The sequence below is a fragment of the Haliotis rufescens genome, unplaced genomic scaffold (assembly GCF_023055435.1).
Source record: "Haliotis rufescens isolate VD_foot unplaced genomic scaffold, xgHalRufe1.0.p SCAF_74, whole genome shotgun sequence".
In the NCBI taxonomy this organism is placed as follows: Eukaryota; Metazoa; Mollusca; class Gastropoda; order Lepetellida; family Haliotidae; genus Haliotis; species Haliotis rufescens.
In genome coordinates this window covers 1,131,726-1,155,853 of record NW_025964366.1, presented here as the reverse complement: position 1 = coordinate 1,155,853, position 24,128 = coordinate 1,131,726, and the positions used below count along the sequence as shown (strand labels likewise).

The 24,128-nt window shown below is 40.6% G+C and overlaps 1 protein-coding gene across 1 annotated transcript; it reads right to left on the bottom strand.

The window, feature by feature from the left end:
• On the bottom strand, positions 1-23,938 carry LOC124152436 (glutamate receptor ionotropic, delta-2-like). The gene is made up of 13 exons (XM_046525372.2): positions 23,813-23,938; positions 20,794-20,913; positions 18,342-18,590; positions 17,458-17,654; positions 9,762-9,938; positions 9,197-9,277; positions 7,617-7,799; positions 6,603-6,703; positions 5,858-5,954; positions 4,042-4,369; positions 2,932-3,149; positions 2,470-2,735; positions 1-2,028 (listed from the first exon to the last, which is right to left on the bottom strand). Exons 1-13 carry the CDS (start codon positions 23,880-23,882, stop codon positions 1,818-1,820), a joined length of 2,298 nt encoding a protein of 765 aa, XP_046381328.2. The 5' UTR covers positions 23,883-23,938; the 3' UTR covers positions 1-1,817.
• Positions 23,939-24,128: the final 190 nt, after the last annotated feature.

Here is a 24,128-nt window from a genome sequence, read left to right as displayed (position 1 = left end):
AAGGATTTTATTCACTTGAAAATTACAATGCTAAATGTCTCAACTCAACAGTGGAGCGAATATTCAGTTGTCAATTATGTCAAAACTTGAGAAGTGCAAAGGGGTATGAAAACGTTTTAAGCTTAGCATAGATTGAGTTGAAATTCTTATGTAAGATATAATTATTTCTCAAAAAAGTCCCCTCGAAGTTCTGTGCACGCTTTCCATCTGGTCTGCCGGCCATTTATGTCTACAGAAGGGTTTTACTTGGTCCCCCAACCAATCCTAAACAGCAGGGTTTTTTTTCAAATTTGGAAAAAGATGATATCCACTTGGTGCCAAGTCAGGGGATCAGGATCAGGATCAGGGTAGATCAGGCAAGACTTCGAAGCCACATTCGTGGCAATTGATGGACCGGTGTTCTACAAAACAGCAATCAGTCGCTCTTCGATGCATTTTGCGGACTGACCCTCCAGAACCAGAACGTGATAACTACTCAGCACTTAGTTTTGTCCATTGTGACATCGCAAGGGGGTATCCTTCCTCGGTCTTTCTCCAAAAGCAAACTATTACCGTTTGTGTGCTAATATTCTCGGTGATGTTATGCTATTATAGTGCTGATTAACCTCTAAACTGGTTTTAAGCATCTGCCTATCCTAAATATGTTAGGCCCAAAACCTTGTTGATACCTACCTCGTATGTATCTAAATATTCGCCAGCTCTTGAAAAATATTACCACCAAAATCTATATCCTATCCAATTTTGAAATTTAGAAGAACAAATCGCAACTTCTCCGTGAGGACACGCCACTGGAACAGAAGTTCAAGGGAAACAGATTATGTAAGAAGTGTGACTCGCCCACTGTTCCAGATGAGTTTCATTACTTATTTCAATGTAATGCAATCACTCACCTGAGTGTCACGTACACAAGAAAATTGTCTTAAATGGCTGAATTATCTATAAATGTAAATTCAGGCTCAATTCTAACAGCGTAAAAGAATTAAAACACCTAGCCTATTTTGAATTCACACGTAGTAGACTTTTTGAAAACAAATAAAAAAGTATAATTAGCTTGATACACTTGTATGAACGTCATAAGAGGCTACTAGGATTGTTGTGCGAGTCGACTAACGGGATCGATTAGTCAGGATTGCTGACTCTCATGATGCAAGTCATTATATCCTAATTGCGTTGATCGATGTCAGTGCAGCGTTAAACAAACAAACAAACTTTAGGAACTGTTGAAGTGTCATTTGTATCATATTATTTGTGTCATTTGTATCATATTACTTTTGACATTTCATGCTCTTGTACCACCGTTGGTGATCTATGGAGTGATAAACGATTCTTAATCCAAATCTGTTTAGTACAATAATCTTGACGTTGTGCATGCAAACTCATGTTGACTGAAATTAAATGATTGATGACTACGTATTAATGTTCAATAAAGATGAGAAAACAAAGTATTGCAACATATGATTCGACTGTCCAAACGAAACGCCAGTATTTAGTCAAATAAATGTCCCAACCATTTTTCGAGCAGATCTTACATAGCACACTTCTGGATACAATGCTTTGTTGCCTCATGCATGATGTAATTTATACAATGAAACGTCCCTTTACATAGAACTCGTATTGACGTCGAGATTAATCCCATTTTAACGTCACATCCAACTGCAGATCCAGATCACAAGCAATGTGATCAAATCAACCACTGATATTGATTACATCTTCTGGTATGGGTGAAACAGCGATGAAACCACAGAGAAGAGATGAGTGCTTCTGGGACGAGGCGCCTCGGTTGTCTGTCGTTTTGTGAACTATTTGTCTCACAGCATTTATGTTGATGCTTTGACGACCAGCTCAATGAGAAGGCACATACCCGAAAACAGTACCCCAACCAGGAGGGCGAGTAGCGCTGCCGCCAACTTCTCTAGGCCTATAGGCTTTGCCCCTTTCTCAGTGGAAGGGCATGCACTATCGTTTAGCTTGGGATTCCACTTCCTAAGCCAGTACTCCATCAAGCCGATTTCCCGCACTGTGAGGATTCTGATATCAGAAAAAAGCATTATTATATTATGTCGCTATCAGCAATATTCCAGCAATATCAAGATGAGGAATACAAGAAATGAGCTTCAAGCATTGTACCTACGTTTATTATCAGTTGGTCAGAATTAAAGTATTTTATAGAAAATACAAAAGAGTTGTATTTCGGGAGGGGAGATTTTGATGATGCACCGTGACAATATTTCACAAGAAACATATAGTGTCAAACAGTTCCAGAATGAATTTCACTTTGGCCATATTATATCCAATCTCTTAATCCCTATTTTCATCTAATCCCACGTTCCAACTGACCTGGACATTGAATTGCTTTACAATTGTAACATCTGAGCAATCAATGGTACGTGCAACACGATATATGCACAACTTTCTTCCTGATAGAGTTATGTCCAGAGAAGACATTAAACATATACAAACTTTACTTACTCTTTAGAGAACATATCTGTAAGTGGAGAACCTTGTTGCAGAAGGAGACTGTATTGTTGGGGTAAAAATTGTTCCTTCAATATATAAACGTCGCATAAGGTTTTCACGTACACTTCTAATTCGAATACGTCGTTCAGGAAGGCATAATTTTCCGTCATAACCTTCTTCATATGTACGGAGATGTTGTGATTGAAGATGTCATTGTCCGCGTCTTTGGAAGCCACAATCCTTTCCCATAACCCTATTAGTTTACTGTCGTTAGAAGTCTGTAAAGACACATGAGACATTGACAAATGACGATTTGAGAAATGCTTTGTACAGTAAAACGTAGCATCGATAGTGAGAATGAGGTTATTTGCTTGACGAAATATGTTTTCATAAATAATAATTTCCGTTGGTTACTTTAAACCCTGGGTCCTTCAGTTACACTGTAATACATCGTTGGTGTTTTACTCCACTAACCTCGATAGTTCTATGCAGGATAACTCCTCCCAACAAACCGATCTTTAGGTTCGCATCTGTGAACACGTCTTCCAAACTTGAAAATGGGGGTGTTTTTCTTGTGACGGTGAGCGATGCAATTAGATTGCCACTGTAGGCTGACGTCATCACTATAATGAACAGCCACCAGAAGCTGACCAGGATTCGTCCAGAACTAGATACGGGAAGATGGACACCTCCTGAAGCATAGATATATATGTCAAATTCGTCGGGCTCTCCCATACATCTGTAATAACTTGTTTTGTTACAAATAGAAACAACATTCAACTATCCAACACAGATGATTCACTGACGAAAATGCAACGTGTTTTGTTTGTTGTTGTTTTTACTAAGCAGTAAGCAATATTCCGGCGTCCTCCACAAACCTGGGAACCCAGTTACTGACTTCAAGAGGAACGACCCACGCCATTGGGGAACAATGACAAACACTCGAGATCTCATGTTAGTGTCAACTTCTTGAATTAAGACAAGGGTACCATCTTATCGCGAACAGAGATATGGAGCAAGTAAATCAGGGAGGACTTTTGAGTGCATCCATGTAAACTATATCCTGCTATAGTTTGTCATGACAATTTAGTCACTACAATGATATTTCCAATGCTTCTGCAAAGTAAAATTGCATCTTTAAGTGTGAATGGTTGACAATGTCAACGCCATGATTGAAGTTTCTAATGAACTGGCAACTACCTGTTTTGGAATATAACATGCAGGTGTTAGTAAGTGGCATGACTGTCCCAAAGAAAGCTTATGTTTTAATACTCGTCAAGATTACGTTTACCACCATCGTCGCCTAATATTCAGATACCTAGATGTATTTTTCTTCTTATCATCTTTTGTCAATTTATTTATGATACCATATGTATCAAGATTTACAACTTTTTGCCGATTTTTTCACACCCTTCAATGTCACTGGTAGTGAATGTTTACCACTTTGGTTAAACCACTTATCAAGGGTATGTTGCTGACAAAGCCTCGACCTGTGTCCCTTAGGACTTTCCTCCCACATTAATGTGCGATTGAAAAGCGTCAATGCCAACTCACCCACCTCAGCCTACAATACCCCAAACCTACCCTGATGAAGTGCTGAGCCAAAAAGATACACCGCTGTGTCAAGTGCACCTGCTGGCTTCAATCGTTTGGCGACAGATGTTGTATCTTGGTAGAATGGGTTACTCCATTCTATTGCAAGATACAGCAGAAGGACACCCAGGAGAGTCCCTCCTCCCACAGCATACACCTGCCAACGGAACGGATCGGTCAGGGCACTTGACAACTTGGAACTGCCCTGAGTATCCCTCAATATCATCCCGTTGTACGACTCATGGACAAATGGAAGGAAGTCGGCGACGTAATCCCGTTCACCCGAGTAGCCCATTGGATTGGCAATTAAATCTATTTCCTGTAACAAGTGAATGGTAGACGTATCCATTGGGGACGTATCCACAAAAACACTGAAACTAGTAATTTGACCTGATAAATAAACCGGAGAATGTTGTTCAGAATAGTGTAAATGTATGGTTCAATCTTACTTGCGGTAAAGGCCTTCGCTACACGGGTGCACTATGTGAAGCCCATTTCCCATCTATTCCCCGCGGGGATTTTGCTGTTATAGTGCCAGAAATGACGTAAAATCGTAACCTCTCACATAATAGTAACTTACCTATGTTACAGAGACTTCTAGTATTCAATACCTATCTTGCCTTTGTCAAATGTACACTTGTCCTTACATAACGACCCCTGAAGATCAGGAGTAGAATAGGTCTTCAGCAACCCATGCTTGCCGTAAAAGGTGACTATGCTTGTCGTAAAAGGCGACCAACGGGATCGGGTGGTCAGGCTCACTGACTTGGTTGATGCATGTCATCGATCCCATTTGCGTGGATCAATGCTCATGATATCAATTACTTGATTGTCTGGTCCAGACTCGATTATTTAAAGACTGTCGTCATACAGCTGGAATATTGCTGAGTGTGGCGTTAAACAACAAACAAACCTTACATAATAATGCAGTCCAGTCGTCTAAAGTGTGCTATATATTTTTGGAGTTTCCGAAACCTCGTGGGTTCCAATGCCATATTCGACCCGATTATGTTTCTAGGTTTGACAGCAGCATACTCGTGGGTTTCAAGAAAATGGTACGTATCTAAAACCTTGATCTCTTCGGGCTTTCCTCCCACATGAAGCTGACACGTCGTGATATGAAATTTTGTTTAAAGCAACTTTTAACCGAACCCACTCGCTCTAAAAGGAAGGCGCCGATTCCAGCTTTGTGTTACAGCCTTAATTCACTGTTAGCACCGTGAAAATGTAAAATGAAAATGTGCGCACTATATAGGCATCATCAGCTTGACAGATAACATTTGTAACAGAAATGACTTTGTGGCTGGCCTCCTTTATACTGACTGACTGACTGAGTATGTTTTTACGCCGCTTTTAGCAATATCCCAGCAATATCACGGCGGGGGACACCAGAAATGGGCTTCACACATTGTACCCATGTCGGGAATCGAACCCGGGTCTTCGGCGTGACGAGCGAACGCTTTAACCACTAGGCCACCCGACCGCCCCGCCTCCTTGATACAGCATAGTTCTCGTGGAAATTATGAAACATCGTCATGAAAACGGTTCGATTCGTTCCCTCACCTTGATGATAATAGCTAGTTGTGTCAGTGTAGATCGTGACTCGGCTGAAGAACCATATACAGTATGACATTGATTGTGCAACAACACCATGTGATGATAATAGACAAACTAGCCCCCAGCTTGAGAAACTCGTTATGGTTATATGCAGGTGTCCGTCAACTTCAATCAATTGTCATAATGTCAGTATGCAACACTACATTTGTTGCGGAAACACCCTATTCTTTACAGCATACTAACTGCATACCTCTCTCTGCAGCATGCCAAGAAGTCCTGTATAATTGTTGAGGTCTCCGGAAACCGGAAGTCCCCATTCCCCGTCGGCCGGCTCAGTGAAGGAATACCTGAGAAGGTAACAAATCCTACTGGTATAATTTTATATATGAGTGGATGTTGTTTAACGTAATCAGCGCTATGTCTTTACAACATAATAGACTGAGTGAGTGAGTATGGTTTTACGCCAATTTTAGCAATATTTCAGCAATATCACGGCGGGGGACACCAGAAATGGGCTTCACACATTGTACCCATGTCGGGAATCGGACCCGGGTCTTCGGCGTGACGACCGAACGCTTGAACCACCAGGCTACCCGACCGCCCCACAACATAATTGAATCTAGGCAACGCAGATAATTGGCAGCTTAAGCAACGATTTAGGTGAAACATATTGTGTCCACCGGATCAATGCGTCCATGAGACAGAAATATGTTGCTTATAGCCTATTCTCTGACCCGAAATGTTAATAATATTTCCATTCCTTTACCATAAATACCCTGGACCGAATCAATATGGACATAAAATACACTGGTTGATCGAGAAGTAAATGCCATAAGCGCACCACATTTTAACATTATAAGTCCTAGAATAGTCAACTTTGAAGCTTCTAAGGGTTTAATGGGATTAATGAGATCTTATCCCCGATCATGACATTGGACGAGAGAGTTACCCTTTTCTCTGTGGTTAGACAAGAAGAGAAGTAATATGAAACATACGTAAAATTTAGGACACTTTTCAGGTGGTCGAGCAGGTCGATGCTCGCGTGTGTGAAGGTGAGTTTTCCATTTCTTTCATGTCTCTTTACAAACGGTATACCCTGAAACAAGCAATCAAATTAGCAATGACAAAATGTTAACTGAATGTTACCTCTGTGCGTATTGTTTTAGCTATCAAAACGACTGAAGAGTAGTAAAATCCCCACCAGTTTATTGTGTGTTTCTGTGAGGTACTCTCTGTAGTCTAGGTTGTTGATGGCGGAAAAAAAACATTATGAGAAGAAAAGACCAAAGGATACCTTAGTTAGAAAATAAAAACTTTTGATTTGGATAAAGTCAGTCAGCGTTAAAAGTTCAAGCGTGTAGGTACACCTCCCTCAGTCATGAGGATATGCAGCCGCTGTGTAGTCCCTGTTTATGATCAACGTAGCAAACCCTGATCTGGTTCCAGACAGAAGGAAACCGATGACTGTTTTGACAATTTATCGCGTAGATTATTTCTCTTAAATGGCATTATTCCTCCTGCAACACGTGCCAGCGTCTTCTTGTAGTTGCTGAGCACCTTGCATTGAATAAACACAGGCGTGGAACATGATTTCTTTCATGGCAAAGGGGACACGGGTGGCCCAGTCGTCTAAGGCTGTGCAGAGTTGCGTCTCTTTGGCACGCCAGAAACCTATGATTGTGGGTTCGAATTCCCGGTTTGTCCCGATTATGTTTCTAGGTTTGTCAGCACCATACCCGTGCTCGTGGGTTTCACCGAAGTGGTAAACGTCTGAGACCTGCATCACTTCGGGCTTTCCTCCCACAATAAGCTGACACGCCGCGATATAACTGGAATACTGTTAAAAGCGGCGTTAAACCCAACTCACTCACTCACTCACTCACTCACTCACTCACTTTCATGGCAAGAAAGAAAATGAAAACGTCATTGCCTCCATTCAGTGTCTCGAATGTGTCACAAGCCGCCACGTGAGAGTCTAGTATATCAAGTATATGTAACGAACAACTTACCTCAAGACCCCCGGTTCTTAGCTCTCGTTGGTTTAATCCTAGTTTCAGATTCGGGAACACATCATTGAGGGATGTATCATACCGCGAGCGCTGGACTTGGGACAACTTCCGGCCATGAGGTTTCCACAGCAACGTGTGTAGCATAGTGTTCATTGTTCTTGCGTCGTGCTCTTTTCTGACAATCTGGAGACAACGGAGATGTTATGTTTTAAGTGCTCATCATTTTCATGTCCGCAATGAATGATTCAGTTGAAACAAAAAACTGAATTTTAGTGTATCGTTGTCAAAGTTTCAAAGTAGGATATAATCAGTTTCACATTCATGCCATATATTTCAATATAGAGATTTGGGGCGGTCGGGTAGCCTAGTGGTTAAAGCGTTCGCTCGTCACGCCGAAAACCCGGGTTCGATTCCGGACATGGGTACAATGTGTGAAGCCCATTTCTGGTGTCCCCCGCCGTGATATTGCTGGAATATTGCTAAAGCGGCGTAAAACCGAATTCACTCACTCAATATAGAGATTTGAATGATGTCACTCATCGTTAATACTTCACGGGTTTGTATCCTCTACGTTCTTCCATGTCTCTCCTTGCTGTGCAGTCCATATTTAAGGCCCAGGAAGCAAGCCACGGTCTTGTTCCAGCTTGATTGGAATCAGCAAGAGCTCTGACCAACGACCTTAGAATCTATTGCATGAACAGCAATTTTTCCACATGCAGCATGTGTTACAGCCTTGACAATATATCACTCAGAACATTACTTCAATATCAGGCAGACCCGTGAAGATCAGGGGTAGAATAGGTCTTCAGCAACCCATGCTTGCCGTTAGGGCGACTGTGCTTGTCGTAAGAGGCGACTAACGGGATCGGGTGGTCAGGCTCGCTGACTTGGTTGATGCATGTCATCGTATCCCAGTTGCGTGGATCGATGTCAATCACTGGATTGTCTGGTCCAGACTCGATTATTTACAGACCGCCGTCATATTATAGCTGGAATATTGCTGAGTGCGGCGTTAAACAACAAACAAACAATATCAGGCAACGGCAGTTTTCGCACAAAACACATGTACGCAGAAGGGCTCATTTGACGGCCTCTTTCGTACATGAATTAGAGCTGCGTCACCACTCGACTAAAAAACGATCGTATATATTCTCGGGGGAACGTACTTTATAGAAACCTGTTATTTATTGACAATGAGAGTCAGTGCACCCGCAACAATTGATCTGTCAAATAACATTCGTCGTTTAATATCATAGCTGAGTGAGGGATTAGGGGAGCCAATGGCGTCGTAACGCGTTCGAGGATCGAGCGTTCCAATCCCCGAATTGTCAGCCAGCACCATACCTGTATTAAAGGTTTTCACCGAAATGGGAAGCCTCTGCGACATGTACCTTTCCTCCCTTAGAAACTACGGTAGTATGTGTGTGTCGTAAAATGATAGGTACAGCAGTATTCAAGCAATACAGTGGTCGGGGACACTTAAAGGGGGCTTCATACATGTACATAAGTGGGGGATTGAACCCAAAGTCTTCAACTTTAACCACACAACCTCCACGTTGCATGACGACTGTATTCCTTACTTGAAGAAAGGTGTCCGTGGCATCAGATCTGTTGTACATGTGGTTTAACGACAGAACTTCCACCATTGTGTTCACCACCCACTAAGAAAAAGATAAACATTGACTATAACATGGTAACTGGCGTACTTTGGGCCAACTTTCATAAACTGAAAGCACAATATACGTTATGGGAGCGATAGATTTTTTAGTTTATTTGAACTACTTTAAGGAGTTTAAGGTTCCAACCGCAGTATACATTAATTTGTTATATGTCAAACAGTTTAGATCAGTTGTGTTTGTGTTGATAATGTAAAAAGGATGCATTTATAAAACTACAGATACTAGATCAGTTGTTGCCAGTCAAGTATTCTACAAATGTACTAATATGCTGGGCATTCACCAGGAAACAAAATTAATTATGTGTTCATAAATCGAGAAGTGTTGCTTTAAAATGCCGAGAGATTGTTGCTATCATGTGCACCCACATGCTGTGTTGCGTGACTATGCAAGTCGGGAAGTACCCATCTGTTTATTTGACACGTCTTTGAACATGCGCATTCAATGTTTTGAACGAGACCCTGCTAACCTGGGATAGTTGTCCGACTTCGAAGTCCCTGTCTGACCTGCTGATGACGGCGACATGATCAAGCTTCAGGTCCATGCCCTCTATCGCTCCCAGAGAAGATCGGGGCAGAAGCAACAGCCACTGAGAGAAGTGTCGGAACAAGGAACCTTTCCCATAATACTTGTCCCAGTCTTCAGCCTAAAGAAGATACCATGGTCAATATATTTATTTACATATGAATAGCTCTGTAGGATTGGGATTTTGTAAATAAGATAAGGGACCTACAATGTGATATTCTTGTGAAGAGAGAGAGGGAAGTGGGGGTCGTCTGGTGTTCTGTATGGAGACTTGATAGCTACACCTGCAAAACCAGGAATTTTCTTAATTGAAGAAATAAACCACAATTTATTATTTTAACAGATTGAATTGTTTTTTTACCAAATCCCAGCTGAAATGTCATAATCACTGTCAATCTTCTGTTATATCTTTCACTTAGTTCCGAAGATCTCAAAAAACTGCTAAATTGAGAAATAATGTGTTACTTGAGCACTGGATCTCCTTTCTACTATCCAATAAGATTCCTACACTCATATGCTTCAAACGAAATGGCGGCGCCCAGTCAAGACGATCTGATCAAGTTTATCGACAAAAAGGTTCACATTCCTTACCTCACAGACAGCTATTGAGCGCATTGATTTAAAAAAAAAATATTTGGAAAATGTCTGTCACGATGACGGTACACATGCTTTGCAATCCCTGGAGTCGACCAAAATGTGCACGACAGTCGCCATGTTGTTTACGAACAGGATGTCGATTTCGTAACATGATTTGGATTGGACAATGCATAGACCCGTAAGTCCAGCCGAAATATAGCTCAGCCTAGTCCGGCAAAGTTGGAAACTGGACTTTATAGTCAGTTAACTTCCTTACATCAGGCAGATGACTTGTTTCATGCACCAATAACAAGCAAGATGGTGGTCACCAAATAAACTACCATTTGACTGGTTTAATATATTACTAAGTCAAAGTGAGAGATATGTAGATGTACTATTCAATCAACTCAACTCATAGGTCTACAGATACATGTCAGAACTAAGCGGATCAACTGCATGGAGGTCACAGTCAACTCGATAAACCAAGTTACGAATTGGATGCTTTGTTTGAAAGAAAAAAGACAAACGAAAAGTTACTGGATGTGGAAAAGGATATGAAGGACAGGTTTGGAAAATGTGAGATTGAAATGTGGGACTCTCAAGGCGATGTTGACTTTATGGAAATGCAGTGAACATGTAGGCAGTTGAGAAAAACTGTGTGAGACACACAGACTAGAGGTATGAGAAATAATCGTATCCTCTCTGGTATATATGTGAGTGAGAGACGGAACTGTGCAGAGAAGGTAAAGCTCTTGATCAGGGTGAATCTATACATCACAGATGTAACTCACAGACTGAGGACGATGAGAAGAAGAGGCCACGCCCTATGTATAGGCATTAGATTCCAACAGCTGAACCTGTGAGGCCAAGTGAGGTCGTTAGCAAGGAAACTAAAGGGAGCTAATTATTGGGTGAATGGGCAAAATCCACAGCAGATAATGAACTGGAGAAAAGGGTTATAGTAGGGATGGTCAAAAAGTTGTAAGCCTGACTAACTTTTAGCTATAGGTCATAACAGAGTGGGCTCGGGTGTGTGACGATAGAGAGATACGACCCCACTTCGACATGTCAACGATTTGATGTTTCGCCTCACTGCAATGACTCTGGTGTTTCTAGCTATCGGAATTGGTGTAACCATGGCCAACCAGGTATTTGATATAGAGGTATTCACACAAGCATGATAACCTTTTTATCATATAATGCCATTCTCTCATTCTGTGCTTGAAAATCGCTTTCCCTCTCTCACAAACATTACCGAAACATTGTGAGTTTTCCTGGAATGCTCGAATTCATATTTATTACGTCACAGGGTAAGTGATGTGTCAGTCGGACAGTGACTGTAGCCAATAAGGTTCCAACTCAAATCTGTTTCTTATACAGTGGCGAACATATACGCACAACAACAATTGTTTTTATTTGCCTTTCGCGGCAATCCCTCGGTCTGTCTGCTAAGAGTAACTGCCCTTTGTCAAAGGGAAACTACTCTAACCCTAGTCTATGAGACGTCACGGCCACGTTCAGACGTTGTTGACAGTCGGCCTGTCCTGTCATACCGTTAAGAAGTGCAGTCAGATGTACACACAGCGACAAAACGAAAAATGGCAACAATTCAAGCATATTTCGGCCAAATCCAGGTTTCAAGCCGCAGAGGTCTACAAGCACAAATAGTGGCCTTGGCAAAATTGTTTCGAAATTTATATCTCCAAAGTTGCCAAAACTTATAAAATGCCTTAGCTACGTCACAGTTAGACACTGATTTTAAGTACATTGGACTGTTCTTTTGATAATGATAGCAATTATCCCTGTAGATTTCCGATGGTTAATTCTGACTCGATCGCCGAATGACAGGGCGACGCCATGTGTGTTTATAAACACTGAAAGTAGTCCCTAAATGACCTTTGATATTTGCATCTCTATCCGCAAATGACCCAAACGGATATCGTTTTTATCCGTTGGCTTTATCCTGCCGAGTGACCTACCCATTATATGATAAACACTGATACGGGCGAAATGTGGACTGCAGATGACATCGACAACGATCCCCTGTGATATGGCAGATCAGTGTACACAACGACTGTCTCCTGAAAATCGACCCGCTCGGGTGAATAAGCTAATGTTGTGTGCAGGGGATATCGAGCAGAACCCAGGTCCTATTGATTCTGGTATTACATCGCTTAAGACGGTTCTTCGGGACCAAATGACATAAAACAAAACTGAAAATTGTGATCAAATGAACGCACTCAGATGCGATGTTAGGTCTCTGAAAACAATGTATGCGAATCTAGAAAAGTCATGCAATGACATTAAGAAGGACATATTTGCATCGGTGAATGGTATTCGTGAAGACCTATCCAAGATTGAAGAAAAACAGGATCTGATGCAGTCAAAATTTGACAGTGTTGACATCCATAATAATGCGGTCGAATTAAAGATACAGTCGGTTCAAGACTCTATACGCGGACTCAATACGCGGACTGCACGAGCTCATCTTGTCATATATGGTGATGAGGAAGGAAGGAATGAAACCTACGATGTTTGTAAACAGACTGTTGTAGATGCACTCAAGTCGACTACGCCATCACAACTGTTCACAGTCTCTGACATTGCACGTGCCCATAGAATTAGTAAACCTATTCAGGGGAAATCAAGACCTCTCATCGCTAAATTTAAAGATTCAGACCAGAAGATAGCGATACACTTGCTACAGAAATAAACATTGGTGTATCAAATGATCTGGCCTTACGCCAGCGGGGAACATTACGGGTCCTACGTGCTAGTAACAAGCGAGGTTACTTCAAAGTCGGCAAACCGATGGTGAAAGATATGTCACCAACTGTGCAGACGAAAAAAAACAGACAATTACCACAGCCTTCAGAGACCTCTAGGGATCGGGACCAAGACCGTGTACTACGCCCTAGACCCAAATCTAACTCTGCTCATCGGTTAAGGAGATAGGGGTGTGGCCAAGGCTGTGACCGTGATGCTTTATCAAACTCAAATAGATTTCTCTCCTTGAAGATTGGAGAGTTACTAAATAAACCTGAGGATAGTGACTTTTGTTCTTTCATATACAACCATGAGGTAATCTCGATGCATGAAACAGGGACGTCAGAAATCGGTTCGTTAGCACTCACTTTCCTGACTATAAGATCATTTCTCTACCAGCAAATATGTTATCTCACTATGGTCGATATTCTGGGGGAGTACTAGTTTTATTAAAGCTCAGTTAGCGAAGTACATTATTGATGTTAAAATTGGGGGTGATGCAGTTACCGTGTTGTTTGACAAGGACATATCAAGTTGTGACTTAAATGTCATGTGTTTTCAGTTATATGCGGCCAGAAGGCTCGTCATGGTATGATGACAAAGACAGTCGCAATGGTGTAGAATTACTGTTGAACTTATTACTTATTGTGTTGGAAAAGTATCCAGGTGTATCTTTTTTATTGTTCGGGGATTTAAACAGCAGAACTGGCACAGAACAAGACTACGTCGGGGATGAAATCATTCACTATGTGGATGGGGATGAACATTATACAAACCTTTTAACCAAGTTCGATATGCCACGAATATCTAGCGACCAGACGGTGAATACGCTCGGTAGATCTCTCCTGGAAATGTGCTCATTTCTCGACATCCACATTATCAATGGAATTGTTGGCGCAGACTCCGGCGACGTCACTTTCATAGGACATTTTGGATGCAGCGTCATAGACTATGTGTTAGCATAAAGAGATATATTTCAACATATCGCAGACTTTGACATTATGTCCCGTTCAGAAGTGATCATTTACCAGTTCCTCATAAGGGAGATGCGTTCGAACCTGAGGATAGTCAGGTACACTATAAGTACATATGGACTGATAAACTTCGTAAGACATTCATGATGAATATATAATCGCCATGTATCACTGATATGCTAGAACATGCAGCTTTTTGTTCACTCTCAGGTGCATCTGCTGCAGTGACTTAACTGACTGGTGCTATTCTGTCTACAGTTGTGTGTTCAAAAGGGAGAATCGACGTAAAAGGCATAGTGACTCCCCATGGAATGACAACGAATGTCTTATCCAAAAAACATGAACGCTGTCATGCACTAAACGCTTTTCGGGCTACTCAAAGCACTGGACATCTACCCAAGTACAAACAGGTACGCAATGAGTACAGGGTCTTGTGTAGGACAACCCAGGACAGTATTGACAGCGAAATAGAGTAGAACTGATACACTCAACTGGTGACTCCAAACATTGTCAAACGTGTGTCCGGGCGTCAGCATCATCACAATCCTATCTCTGCGGGAGAGTGGGCTTAATATGTTTCAACATTATACAAAAATATTGATCCTCTTGACATTGACAATCAAAGTCCGTACTTATGTGAATCTCATGAACTGACAGCAGACATTCTTGATTGCCAAATAACAAGATCAAAAATCACAGACGGTATTCGTGCCTTAAAGAACAATAAATCAGCAGGAGTTGACCATATCATAAGCGAATACCTAAAACATTCATCAGATGTTATTTCTCCTTACTTGGAGATTATATTTAATAGTATGTATGGAAATGGTGTTTTTCTGAAAATTGGTCATTAGGAATTATCATCCAAGTACATAAGAAAGATGACGCAACGGTTCCAGATAACTAGGCGTCCTTGAGAATTTTTGTAACACTCGGAAAATGTCAGTTAATATGTCTCAGACAAAAGTTGTTGTATTTAAAAATGGTGGTTGTTTGTCACGTTTCGAAAAGTGGGTTTACAAAGGGAAAAGGGTTGAAGTTGTTTAGGGCTATACTTACTTGGGTTTGTATTTTGATAATAGGCTTAGCTGGTCTAAAACTCTTGATTAGATTGCCCTGCAGGCGAAAATGGTATGGATAACTATCCTGAGAAGTATACATTCGCTACAACCTTTGTCACCAGATTTTTCTTCGCTATTTTCGATGCGAAGATCATGCCAGTGCTTCTGTCTGGTGCTGAGGTCTGGGGGTTTGAAAATGTTGAAAAATCGGAAACTGTGCAGTTACATGCTTGCAAAGGTTTTTGGGTTTTTAAATGATCTGCATCAAATAATGCTGTATTGGACGAGTGTGGCAGATAACCAATTCGTGTATATGCTTTGACCAGATGTATGAAATATTGGCTGAACATACTAAAGATGCCAGACTTCCGTTTACCAAGAAAGTGCTACAATATGTTGTGCTTGTATGATAAACATGGTCGAGCCAATTTGGTAACTAAATTAAGGAATTGTCTTTTTAAACTTGGGAGATGTATGGATGTTTCAAATGTATGGAAAGTGAAAGGTTTTTTTAATATGTTTAAACAACGTTTAAAAGACAATTTTCAGCAGATCTGGAATAGCTACAAATGTCATATTATGCTTGTTTTAAAACTTTTGTTCAATGTGAACCTTTTTTATCATTTGTAACTTCGCAAAATATGAAGACAGCTCTCTCGAGATTCAGACTGAGTTGTCATACTTTGGAAATGGAGAATGTACGTCATCATAAAATGCCAAGAAATTTAAGAAAATGCAAATTTTGTAAAGTAGACTGTGTTGAAACCGAGTACCACTTCCTCCTTATTTGTCCAACGTATGTCATGTTACGGACTATATCTCAAAGCAAAGTGCTATAGTCACCCTAACGTTCATAAATTTAATATGCTTCTGTCATCACCAGATACATATATTATTACAAATCTAGCGAAATATCTATATTATGCAAATGAAGTAAGAAATGCGAAACTGAATTTTTAAAACCTGTCTGTTCTCAACTTTTGTACACAAAGGCCTGTGGTCTGTATGTATTTGAAATAAAATGATAATTGATTGAACAAAGTGAACTAGTCAACGTAGCGACTTGTTTAAGTAGTTCATTGCAAGTGTATTTGGTCTGTTGAGGCCGTTTGTACATTAGTGTCTGCCACTTGAACTTGATAGGAGTCAAAGTGGACGCAGAAAACGAACAGAACGAGTACCGAGCAGTCAGAGAAAGGTACTCCCCAAGAAATTCATGACTGCATGGACCAAGTGTATGGGGATAATTGCCGTAGCGGTAAAGGTCACAGCATGGGATAGCATCTCGCATCATGTTGACAAGCGACGTGAACGTCATATTTAGTTAATGTCTCTGAAGTCTACATGCTCGCAATAAGCAATATGCGTTCAAATATTGCTCGACATGAGGATGAATTTACAACTGGAAAATCGAAATCATACCACTTGCTTGTTATTTAAAGATCAGAGAAAGAGGATATTTAATTCGATATGGACTTGAAGGTACATGCGAGTTAATGTGAACAATGGACGTTGATTTTAAGTATTTTTTCACTTTATCTACCAATACATATCAAACTGATATGGCATTGAGTTGAAAATTTCCAGCGTGGGAAACAGTGTACGAATAAAAATAAACAGTCGGAAAATGACCTGAAGTAAAACATATCCAAAATATTTCACGGTAGAATTTTCTTTCTGCACACATCATGTCGACAGCACGACGTCTTGGTTAAACACCAATCGATTGAGTAAACATGCCCTGTGTTTTCACACACGACGACTGTATTAAAATCGTTGAGAACCTCCCAATGGGTATCTACTAAATTACTGATACTGTAATACTAAATATAATCTTACACAGTTCTGCGGAACATGGACAGTGGAACTTGTTCAGAGCCAATACCACAGACAATCGGTATTTTCGATAATACAAATGCACTTGGTTAATAACTGTGTATCAGGGGTTGTCGTCACTCCATAAACGAGTAGATAGTCGCGAAATATGCTTATGTGATACGAATTTTAAGCCCTTTGTTATTCAATTACTTGGTTAACAAAAGAAACCCCAGACTGGTGGAACGGTGCTCAAGAAATGGAAGAAATATATAAAAGGTCCGAGTTAAGGTTTTTTTAATAAATCATAATCTCTCCCAAAATCGGAGTCCAGTGTACGATTTCGACTGTATCATAAGCATGTAAAGCAAGTGATTACATATAGCATCATGTAGCACCTGTATTATTTGATTTGAAAACTTTAATCGCGGTATTTCTGTTTACTTACCTCTCTAAGTATTTGCTTGACAAGTGGTAAGGAACACATCAGAACGAACCTGAGCCTGTGTTTGATCTTATCCATTCCAATGATGTCCATGAAATGTTTCAGGAACTTGAAGTTACTTCTGTCTGTCTTCACGAAGACCAGTTTTGACTTGACACCAAGTCTCGACAGTTCACTTGCCAGTCTATGCGAATCAAAGCCTGAATAATGGAAATGGTGAATAAGTCTACCATTTACAATCTAAGAGCCTAACGCTCTTCCAGTGGTCAAAGGCCATACAGTAACTATTGTGTCTCTGTGGGCATTCCAGATAAGAAAACATCACAAGTAACCCTTGCTTGTCGCAAGAGGGGACTTATATGGATATCGAGGTATCAGGCTCTGACTTTGCTGAATGCATGTCATCGTATCCGATGGTGCTCAATATGGTGTCAACCACTGGTGTATGTTCCTGGTTCTGATTGGACTATTTATGGATCACTTTTCATGAAGTGCTGCGTGCCTTCGGGCGAAACCATTTGATTTTCAGGGGGAGAAGGATGTCTTTTCTAACAAAATAACCCAGCCCTTGTTTTACTCAATTGTTTTTACAAATGCCTGGCATTGTAGGAAAACAATAATGTGCCTCTTTCATACAGACAAGTGTCCAAAGACTACTCAAATAAAAAACCTAATTGAGCACCTGGAACTAAGAAAATGCTGAGCAAACCACTTCGACCAAACGTGTTTAAGGACAATAGCCATACTCATTGGTGTTACTGGTGACTTCAGGCTTTCCTCGAACATAAAGAATACACCGTGATAAAACTAAAAATACTACTCAAAGCGGCGAAAATCCAAACTCACTCACACACTCTTTTCATATGAAATATTAGGCTGATACCCACGGTTCTCCCTGTCGCTGAATATCGTCGTCGTTGTCCACAAAAGCCTGCTGATGACGTTGTTGGCGTGGTGGAGGTGGTCTGCAAGATGGGGCACTGAGAGGTACGCCGGGCTAGATGAGGGATCATTTCTATAAAAATCAAGCCACGACTCCTCGTGTACCAATCCCGGACTAATTACTTCCACCAACTGTCCTCTCAAAGGGTGTGGTGCTATGATGAGGTCCAAGTTGTAGGTCCGCATACTTGAAACTTTCAAAAAAAAACATTCAAGGATTTAATCAATACATGTTCAGCAAAATCCCGATATAAATCGGTTGTCCACAAAAACACCAATAAAGGAATTACGTCGTATTTCATGTTTCTTAAATAAATTAACGAAGCCGCGGAACATTATTGACTTCCATGCCGTATCTATTATGTGAATAATGCACATTGAACATTGTTCGGCACTCCAAAAATAATTATCGAATAAAGTAATAATACGAACTATCGATTAAATAAATACTCTCATGGGGTTAGATAACTGAACCTGACAACAGGATATTCTCTGGCTTTGACATTGTGTATTTGAAATTGTGAAACAATTCTCGTTGGTCTTGATAACCAGCAAACCTCTACCTCAAGACAAAAAGTCTGAAGCATTAAATATATATTTCAGATCGGTCACAAATATCGATAATTGTAACCAGGTGTTAGCTGATACTTATAACAAATGTGATGCTGAACTGCACGGTTTTCATGTGGAACATAATGAAATAATTGATTTGATAAAGTCACTTCCAGTAAACAAAGCTAGTAGTCCAGATAACATCAATGGTCGCTTATTGGAACCTATTGTCCAGACCATAGCCACTCCATTATATTTATTGTTCACCAGTGGAAATAGGCACATGTCATTCCTATATAAAAGAAAGGGGATAAATCTCCACCTTCCAATAATAGACCTGTATCAGTACCATCATGTTTCAGTACGACTTTTGAGCGAACTACCACAAGCACCTTGGTGTTACATCATCACAAGACACAAAATGGAACGATCATATCAATAATATTCTTTCAAGTGCTTCAAAAAATTGTTTCGTCGATGAGAAAACTTAAAATCGGTTAAGTAGATCAAACTTGGCTAGAATATATCCACTTTTTATCAGACCGACCTTAGCATATGCCTCAGCTGTCTGGGACAGTTGTTCTTCTTATAATGCTAATAAATTAGAATTACTGCAGCTTGAGGCAGCAAGAATAGTAACAGAATTAACTAAATTTTCCTCCCGTCGCAGCCCATATCACGAAACTGGATGGCAGCCATTGGCGTGTAGAAGAAACGTCAACACATTTGTAACTATGTATAAAATAATAAATATGTAACTGATCTTATACCACCATCTGTGTCACAGAACGTCAATTATGATCTCAGAAACCGCCATGATCTTGTAATACCATTTGCACGGACATCTACCTATAAAAGGTCTTATCTTATAGATACATTAGGCCAATGGAATAATCTACCAACAGAAATAAGTGATAGTTCGTCAATATTTTCTTTTAAAGATGTCGCATCTGAGCAGCCTACATCACCACCTTTGTAGTATAATTGCGGTAAGAGATCTACATACATATTGCACACTAGATTGAGACTCAATTGTTGCCCACTAAATTCCGACCTGTTTCGTGTTAACTTTATTGATACTACTTCCTGTAGCTCCTGCGGAACTCCTTATGAAAATTCATTCCATTTCTTCTTCGAATGTACCTTATATGATGATAGTCGTGGAGGACAAAAAACTAAAAACATAAAATAGTATTTTATTTGGTGACCCAAACCTTTTTCCTGAATACAAATATATTCTTGTCTGGACACAAATATATAAAATGAATGATTAAGTATCATCAATATTGTTAAATCTATTGATAAACAGAAAATTATAACATTTGCATATGTGTGAGGTTCACACTATATATATATATTGTGCACAATGTTTCCACAATGTCAAGCTTCAATTGTAAATTGTTCAGTTCCATTATGCAATATTATGTTTAACTATATATAGGGAGAAGGTGGTAATAAGTGGTGCACTTGTGCCCAATCTCTTTGGGGTTTTTTGGACAATAAAATGTGTTTAATAATAAGACGATTACTTTATGACTATATACAAAAGGTAACTATTCCGTACCCATGATTCTCAATCCCGAAATTTGCCTATCTTATCGATTTCACTGAGAAAAATAACCTTGCGGACGAACAGAGGCTCCCTGTGTCATTATTATTCCAAAATTGTTATTTGATTGGATTTATTGTTTGAGATATTTAAACAGTCAGTGTTTTGGACGGTTCTTTACGTGAATGATAAGAGTTGGGTTTTTCCATCGCATGCCGCACTGCTCCGGCAATATCACGGTTGCGGACACCAGAAATGAGCTTCACATATTGATTCCATGTGGAGAATCTACTTACTTTGAGCTGCTTTATAGAAAATAGACCCACGTCTTTCCTCGAACCAGTGTACGCGTCCCACATGACCTGTTACGTTATTGGTGATGACTTGTATGGCGTCAGCATTTCCCGACACTACTCCTGCAAAGAGAAAGAACACAACAGCGTTTTAGCTCCAAAGCTTCATATGAATGTTCCAGTCAATTGGCGAACACTTAACTGTTCACTAGTTTGTTTTTACTTCTGAACGAATGATTCGCTGTGCAGCGTTGCGTCCCTTGGGCACGCCAGAAACCTATGATTGTGGGTTCGAATCCCCGTTCTCCCCAATTATGTTTCTAGGTTTGTCAGCACCATACCCGTGCTCGTGGGTTTCACCGAAGTGGTAAACGTCTGAGACCTGCATCACTTCGGGCTGTCCTCCCACATTAAGCTGACACGCCGTGATATAACTGGAATAGTGTTAAAAGCGGCGTTAAACCCAACTCACTCACTCACTCACTCAGAACGAAAGAATATATATCCGTTTACCTATGAATGATCGACCGGACCTGTCTTTAGTTAATATTAAGAATTAAAACATGTCGGACGGTTTCTTAAATATTGATGGGAAAGATGTGAGGTGAGGGGAAATGGGGTTTAACGTCGCGTCCATAATGTAGTTATATAGCTTATTCGTGACCAACTCGTGTTATTCCGGGACAAGCCGAATAGCGACTCGTGCCCCTCTCATGGCCATTTTCGCGACCGGTTTCCGTCTTAGCGAAAACGGGCATACCTCAAACAACTCGTTGCGTTATGGTTCACATATATTTCCCCATATATATATTTCAGATGCATTTTAAACACATCGAGTGGGGAATCATACAGTATGATTGAACACATTTAACTGTGTCTTGGAAATATTTTTAGATGCACGACAAATGTAAAATCAAAAATTATTTCTGAGGGATTCTTTGACGAAGAACTTGAAATCATACGCGCACTCTGATTGGTTTGTCGTATTTTCGCACATAACATTCATCGCTAAGGGGACGAGTCTTCTTGCAGGTTACGGAAAGGGGCGAGTGGTGACGAATGTTATATAGCGACGTGAATGCACGTGTGTGTTTTGCTTCTTGTACTAGTCCGGACTGATGCCAATTTATAGTGCTAGCTCACTGAGACACCATGAATACCCCACTCAGACACAGTATACTGACTCCGAGCCGAGAAGTACTTGTTTTAGACCCTTAATGCCGATCGCCAGACAGCGTAACACCAAGTACCATCTTTTGAGGTCTTTTGGTATGACGTGGCCGGGGATCGAACCACGGGACGCTCTACCACTGAACAACGGAGACGGTCTGATGGAAAGTAGGAGAAAAGAGAATTGAACTTTCCACGGATGCTTTTGATGTTTAAACAATGCTGTGGTAGCACTTAAAATACAATTGTCCCGTCACATATTTGTTTAAATAATCAATTATTCATGCTTACGTTATCTTAAATCAACATGTCAGGTAAAGTACACTTGGAATTGATGGAACTGTTTATAAGTTGACACTCAAGTGTATGATATCAAGGGCATCAAGGATAGCCGACGGCTCTTAAACCCTTGCACGTATGTTTGTCGTAGTCAAGGACAACGGCGACACGTGACAGAAAGGTGAGACCTACCTATGAAATACTTTAAAATATTGGTATTATCCGTTTCCGTTGTATTTTGTGTATGATGTTGTGTTGCACTCTGCAAACTATAACGTTGTTAATGTTAAAGTAATGAAATAAAACTTTGATGAGATAAACTAAGAATAGACAAACATGCATATCCTTGTGCAGGGCTATAGAGTTCCTTTAATTGCCGTTAGCATGTTTGCGAAAGACTGAGTGAGTGAGTGAGTTGGGTTTAACGCCGCTTTTAACATTATTCCAGTTATATCACGGCGAGTCCGCTTAATGGGGGGGGGGGGGGGGGGTAAGCCCGAAGTAATGCAGGTCTAGGGTGTTTACAACCTCAGTGAAACCAACGAGCATGGATATGGTGCTGACAAACCTAGAATAACAATCGAGGCGAATCGGGATTCGAACCAATACTCATAGGTTACAAATTGTTATAAACGTGATGAACACTTTTGTATCTAACGCACAAATTCCCCTTCTTGGTACCCTGGTCGAGTGTCCAATGGCTACAAGTCGCACACAAGAGTTGTGTCCCTTAGCTGCCAAGATTCGCGGGTTTGAGTGAGTGAGTCTCGGTTTTTCGCCGCTTTTAGCAACATTCAAGGAAAATCACGGCGGGGGACGTAACAATGGGCTTCACACATGCTATTCAAGTGGGGAATGGAACCCGGGTTCCACTTCGGTGAAACCCACGAGCACGGGTATGGTGCTGACAAACCTAGAAACATAATCGAGGCGAATCGGGATTCGAACCCACAATAATAGGTTTATGGCGTACCCAAGGGACGCAACTATGCACAGCAAATCGCGACGATTGGGCCACCCGTGTCCCTGCAAAATACGGAACACAGGTGCATCTGGACATGTTCATCTCAATGCGAACGCCGGGTGTCATAGCTAGGGAAACATCCAGGCAGGAAAACAACAAGCACGTCTATTAACGTATCATCGCTATTTGATAGTGATCCATTGATGCATGCTTATGAAACAATTGGAATCGTACAATGGACTCTACTTCCAGCAGATTTCAAATATATATATATATATATATATATATATATATATATATATATATATATATATATACATATATATATATATATAAGTATACTTCTTACAATTAATTAGTAAACATCGTAGATAAAAGGGAGTATTGTTTTCGCTTTTAACTTGTGCTTCTCATAACGTGACAGGAAAGGATGAATCTCCTGCAGAAATAGCACAGAAACCTGTGTAAACCGGACTAAACCGTTTGTCCCCACACACGTCCAGTTCAGACGGGTTCGGCTATAACAGTAGAGAGGATGAATAAATGCCTTACAAAACATTGTCGCAGCATCACACATGTACGACCTGTAGGAGATCTTATTTCACCTACCTATTTCAATCAGTGACCCCTCGGCAAACTGTAGGAGAACGACGACCACAGCGATGCGGACACCATCCATAACGCCAATATCGTCGACACTGTCTCAATTATTTTACAGCGTCCACTACCACACATACAGGGCTGACGCTTGAACAGCAAAGTAAATACACAGCCATTTAATTAAGGTATCGTAGACAGAATCAATACAAACGCATAGGCAGAATATTCTCGCGTGCATGTTTGAATTGTCGAGCGTATTGGACAAGAAAACCAGCACCATCAGCAGCACGTGTGTACACACACCAGAAGGTACAGATACGAGCGA